The sequence below is a fragment of the Punica granatum genome, chromosome 3, assembly GCF_007655135.1.
Source record: "Punica granatum isolate Tunisia-2019 chromosome 3, ASM765513v2, whole genome shotgun sequence".
NCBI lineage: Eukaryota > Viridiplantae > Streptophyta > Magnoliopsida > Myrtales > Lythraceae > Punica > Punica granatum.
Window position 1 is genome coordinate 31,186,520 of NC_045129.1, and position 6,130 is coordinate 31,192,649.

General features: G+C 39.4%; 1 protein-coding gene across 1 annotated transcript; it reads left to right on the top strand.

Annotated features, from left to right (window-relative positions):
* Positions 1-1,190: 1,190 nt before the first annotated feature.
* On the top strand, positions 1,191-2,912 carry LOC116198582. Its single transcript, XM_031528769.1, has 2 exons — positions 1,191-1,390; positions 1,519-2,912. Exons 1-2 carry the CDS (start codon positions 1,337-1,339, stop codon positions 2,209-2,211), a joined length of 747 nt encoding a protein of 248 aa, XP_031384629.1. The 5' UTR covers positions 1,191-1,336; the 3' UTR covers positions 2,212-2,912.
* Positions 2,913-6,130: the final 3,218 nt, after the last annotated feature.

The following is a 6,130-nucleotide window of genomic DNA, read 5'->3' on the forward strand; positions in this document are numbered from 1 at the left end:
AAGAGCGAGGGTCACGGTGGCCGGTCTCTATTTGTTGCAGGGACAGATACCACGTGAAAAGCCAAATGATCAAAAACTATCAAATAGCATCACCGCGATAGTACTATCATTGAGGTTGGAAGTGAAATGCAATAGTACTATCGTGGAAAGATTACAAATTACCCAGCTAGAGTAAGGTCAAAATACTCTCTATTTGTTGGATTCACGGATATCATGTAGAATGTCGAGGTCAGAAGCACCGAGACACTAGTTTGGCTTCCATTTTGTCATCATATGGTGAAATGTTTCAAAACATGGGTGCTCGACCTAACCTCTTCTTCGCCAAAGGGGCTTAATATTTTCTTCCGCTTTTGTCGCTGAACTTTCTGATCTCGTGGCGCCACTTCAGCCCGGTGAATAGAGCCATTTGGATTTTGTACATGACAACAACACTTGCCCACACATAGAATTCTTATCGTACAGTCAAAAAATGAACTGGAGTTCCTCCTCGAGCTTCAACTTTAGCCCAATTTGCTTGGCCTTTTGTGGATTTTCCCACTCCACACCAACCCCAGTGGGAAATAGAGGTGTGCATAGATACCTGATATATTCGAAACCGATCGAAACTACCCATTAGGATAGGGTCTGGGTAGCTTATATTGAAAATGGGGGTAAGGTTTGAGTATTAAAATAAGAAATCGATAAAAATCGATTTCAACTTTTGCATGTAGAGTACCTAGAATCGGAACCGAAATTGATACCCGAACCCGAATAATAAGTTCCCATTATATATATATAGTTATATTTAGATATTCTTATATTTAAAAAATATAGTTACTAATTTAAAAAATCTAAATTTATGTCGACATTCTGTTTTTCGTGATTACTGATTATGGATGATATATTTTCGATTTTATTTAGCGAGATAAAAAAATTTTCAAGTTTCAGTAGGTTACCCGCAACTTGTAGTATAATACAGGTTCCAGGTAAGTTTAGGTTTCAGGACTTAACAAGAAAGGGTCTGGATGCCGTGAAAAAAATAGAATACCTGGACCCGCACATCCCTAGTGTGACAGTAGAAAAAGAAAAATAAGAAAAAAAAAGAGAAAACAGGAGAAAAAGGAAAAAAGAAAAAACTTAGAAATAGAAGAAAAGCAGCAAATAGTAAAAGGCAAGTTGGGGTTGGGGCCTTATAAGACAATTGCTTCCCTCTCAAAACTCTCCCCCTTCCTTACTCAACAACTCTCTTGTCTTTCCCCTCCCCCATTTCTCTGTCTATCACTAAAACTTTCCAGTCTTTCAAATTCCTCCACTCTCCATTGACAAGAAGCAGTAGAAGTAGAAGAAACAGCAAAGCATGGAGAATCAACGCGTCCCTCTTCTCAGCTGGGCTTACTTCTGCCACGGAAAGGTAATGCGCTCTCCCCGACCGCACGACAGTTGATTCGTCAAAACTCGTGTTTTCTTGATCGGCATTGCTTTCGGTTACGGTTCTTTTAGTGACGGATGATTAAAAGTTCGTGTGTTTTCTGTTACCAGACCATGGAAGAGCTGAGGCACACCCTGTTTTACACCACACTCGAGCTCGAGAGCACGAGGCTCGCCGCCCAGGAGGAGCTGAGGAAGCGGGACGACCAATTGATCCAACTCAAGGAGCTCCTCAACCGGGCCATGAGAGAGCGCGAAGAAGCCCAAGAGAAGTACCAGAAGCTCCTCCTCGATAAGCTCCTTCTCCAACAGCAGCAACAACAGAACTTGACTCCGACTGCTGCGACCACTCCGCCTCCCCTTTCGGGGGTGTCGAGCGTCGAGGACGATGCTCGGAGAGGGATTGACTCTGCCAACAACGGCTTCTCCTCCTCTGACTGTGAGGAAAGCATTGTGTCCTCCCCCGCTGCAGGGGCTCTGCCCCGGCTCCCTGAGCTCGACGCCATCCTGCCCGAGAAACCCGTCCTTCCCGAGAAGGGCAAGCTCCTGCAGGCTGTGATGAAGGCCGGTCCCCTGCTGCAGACTCTGCTACTTGCAGGGCCCCTACCCCAGTGGCGACACCCCCCTCCTCCGCTCGAGTCCTTCGAGATCCCGCCCGTCACTATCCTTTCTCCCCCGCCTCCACCACTCCTCCTCCCGGACTCCATCGTAGCCAACTGCGGCCGACTGTGCCGGAAAAAGGGAATATCCGAGGGAACCGATTCGCCTACCGAGACTAAGTTCCAGAGGGTCGCCCTCAATTGACTTCTTAAATTTTAACTTTACTAGATACTCCATATATATGCATATATTTATTTATATATATTCTCTAAATACACAATTAGGGAGTGAACTGATCTTAGCATTCTGTACATAGGCTTGATCTTTAGAAATCTAAGGAAAAAAAAATCTTTAGGAACGGTGTTAGCGAACTATAATGTAGGTGGAGAGAGATTAAATATGACGACGGTAGTGAAACTGTCGCTACTAATCTCTGGGCTTGTGAAGATTTTTGTGGCGCCTTTGCCTTCACATTTTGCTGATGATCCATGTAGTGATCAACGAATTGTACTATAACTCTCACATTCCTGCGAGACCGTCCCAGACTGATGAAGAGCGCGGTCGGTCCCGTTCCATGAGGAATCTGTTTTAGTCCGGGTTCGGGTCGGGAAGCTCCTCCTGTAGAGTGTGGGGAGAGTGTGTGTTGTTGTTGTATGTGTTTTTGAGTGTGAGCGAGAGGGATCACATCAAAGACATTAAAGATGATGGGTGTGGAGTTGTTAGGGAGTAGGGAGGGATTTGGGTGAGAAAAGGACCCAACCACCAAGTAAAGGGTCTAAGAGGGGAGCGAGGCCTTTGCTTTGTCGGGGTTTCGAGTGGATCCCACAAATCGGAATCAGGATCTACTAAGCAAGTGTGATTTGTAATGAATTATTATTATCATTATCATCATTATTTAGGTTTAATCATGTCTTTTTTATTTTTTTTGGGTCCCCGTTGTTGATTTACAAGCTCCCTCTCTTTTTCATCCTAAAGTTTCTGCATATATTAATCTCCCCCCACCACCGCTCACATCCGTTACTAATGCTTGCGCTTTAGCATCAGATCAGAACTTTCCCCGCCAAGTGGAACAGATAATGTTGCGGCTGATGCATAGAAATATATCAACCCCAATGGCGGGAAATCCGGCGTCGATCTTATCGGTCGGAAGCCATTTTCAGATCTCACTTATCCTAAAAGTTGAAAATTCCAGCAGAACTGGGTCTACGTTATGTTTTGGATGGCACTTTTCTGTCCGGAAATCACAGCTATAGCAAGAAATGTGGTTCATCAGACAAAAAGCAGAACCGAGACGTGTGGACGGTCCTTAATGCGTTTTGCTTCACTGTAAATTGGCAAAGAATGCGAGATTTCTCAATTGGGTTCACACGAGGAGCTAGAAAAATAACAAGGGGAAGACACAGATGACTTTGAATCCTTCAAGTTTTGCTGGGAATGTCGGGCTTATGTCAAATGGAAAACGTAAAATGGGAAGGGAAGACTTTGATACGAATCATACGACCTTCTTGATCTAATTCAGACTGGTTCATACACATGGGCTTCATCATAGATCCTCTTCTTCTGTGTAGAGAGTCCGAGCCACAGGTTCATGCTTAAGTTCACTAGACTTATCAAATGTCTCGAGTCTAACAAAATTTAATTGCCATGATGCCGTCTAGTAACTCGTTGGGCAAAGAAAATGCTGCTCACCGAATATACGATCGATGAGCAACACTCATATATACCATGATATATACAATGAAAATAATACTTATATGCATTTTTTCGGTGTGAACCATGATATTCGGAAGTCCAATTGGGCCCCAACTAATCCAGTCGAACCGGGTTTACCCCTTAGTGAGTCAACTCACGTTGGGAGTTACTTATATGCATTTTCATTGGTAGTTACTCATCCGCAAAGCATCAGTAACACTCATTCAATATTTTTGGATATACAATTGACAAATCTATCATAGATCCGATCTTTTCCAGTTTGGATGGTTTTTCGAATAGGCAGTCGGAATCTGTTGATAGGGATCCATCAAGCCCAATGCTAGGCCCGTCCTTTAGCAACAGTTTTCCTTCAAACCAGGCCTATAACGTGATATTGAGGCCAACGTAAAATATGTCCATTTGACAAAAAGCTCATATTGAGGCCCAAAAGGGCTAATAATTATTCTGTCCTTTCTTATTTAAATAAATAATAATTATAATTAAGGTTTTTTTTGTTTTACATATTAGGAAACTTTTTATTAATAAAAAAGGAAAAAGAAAGAACGTCATTGCATTTAATTGTTTTATTTTATCAGGTAGTTTTAAATTAGAAAAAGTTATTAACTAATTAATTGATAAATTTAAAAGAAATGAAAGAATTCCCTTGCATTTTATTGTTTTACTTTACAAGACAACATTATATTAAAATAAATAAATATAAAGAAGGAAGCAAAGGTGGCGGTGAGACACAAGTGCGAAGGGAGCGAGTTGAGGGTTTTTTTTTTTTGGCTCTTCTCCTTTTTCGTTTTTATGGCTATGTAAAGAATTTCCCTCCCTATGTTGGTTAATTTTTTGGGATCATGATCCCTACTCTTTATGTGATTTTTTTTTTCTGATCATAAGAGAAATTGTCTTTTCGTTCCTTTCTAACTTTTCATTCTTGATTTGGGTTTTACCGTTACCTTCGAACCAGTTTTGTGTTTATTTTAGGGAAAATTTTTAATAATCAAGACAATTCATCAAATAGTAGTTTTCCTATTGGGACAACATAAATTTTTCTTTGTATCATTTCCCATAAATTTTATCTCTTTTATGTGATATAATCAAGAGTAGTAACCGATTTCATAAATCTATAAAGTTCAAAAAATATATATAATGAATTTCATAGATAGCTACACCGACCCTCCCACAAATTGCGATTACTAATTTTTTTTTTTTTAAGATTTGATCTGATTGAAGCTATAGCGTAATCATCATTTGCTGGAATCAAAATATCTGCAAGATCTATAGGTATCGGTTTGTATTAGTTAAAACAATTGGTCCTCAACTCTTCTTGCCAAAAATCACAACTTTGAGATCTCGGCCAGTTAGGGAATAAGTCAATTCCGGGGGAAGTGGTCGCCTATGAACGACACCTCCAGCACCCTCCCATCCTCTCTAGCTCTTCCCTTCCCTTCCCTTCCCAGTCCTCAATTTTCCTTTCCTTTTTTTTTATCCCCCTAATTCTTAAAAAAGCCAATTCATTTATCTGACAAACAAGTGCTGCATACTTACTCTTATTGGCTTCAATATCCATGTCAGTCTTCTTGGAAGAAAAACATTAACTTCCAGACTAAAGTAGTTAAAATGTTAAAGATTGAAGATAAAAGTGACAACTAAAAATTTTAAAATGAAGGTTGAGTATCAAAAGTTTTTTTTTCCCCCTCTTCATGTTACTAGTATTTATTCTTTCTCTCTATATCATATCTTCTATCATAAAAAGGAGAAAAGAGCAAATTTTTATCTAGTTGCAATATTTAATTTCTGAAATTCCCAAAAGAAAAAAAGAAGAAGCTTGTATCTTAGGGAGATGGAAATCCATATTGGTACACACATATGGGTAGAATGGCCTGACTAGTAACAAAGGGATATAGTGCGCCGGTACACGCTTTTATCTAGTCCTTAGAGTTTCAATTCTTTTTTATTTCCTTCCTTCTAACTGGAATGGGATGCTAAATTAAATCCCATTATCTATACTCTTTTTTTTTTTTGTGCTCGGTACATTATCCATACTATTATATAAAGCAAAAGGTGGAAGCTTCGTCCCCATCCTCCCCACAAAAAAAAACACCCCTTACCAAGATAATTCTAATTAATAGATACCACAAGATTAAGGTTAAAATTGTAAAAGTAATAAATAACACCCCTTTCCCATCCTGGCCTCATCCACGATATTTTCCTCATTTCCCCTCGAGTTTCATAATTTTCTCTCGGGTCAGTTAATTTTCCCAAAAGAAATGGGATTTAAAATAATTGTATTATCTTTTAAAATTGATGAGATTAAAATAATTGGATTTTGTAAATGAATTTTTTATAATAAATTAAATAAAGAATAATAATTGATATGCATTTATAACTTATATTTATGTACAATAATTTTAATACTATAAAC

Bases quoted from the DNA above. Each gene is read 5' to 3' on its own strand.
- LOC116198582 (XM_031528769.1), top strand. From the start codon at position 1,337: ATGGAGAATCAACGCGTCCCTCTTCTCAGCTGGGCTTACTTCTGCCAC. The intron at 1,391-1,518 runs GTAATGCGCTCT...TTCTGTTACCAG, and splicing joins CTTACTTCTGCCACGGAAAG to ACCATGGAAGAGCTGAGGCA.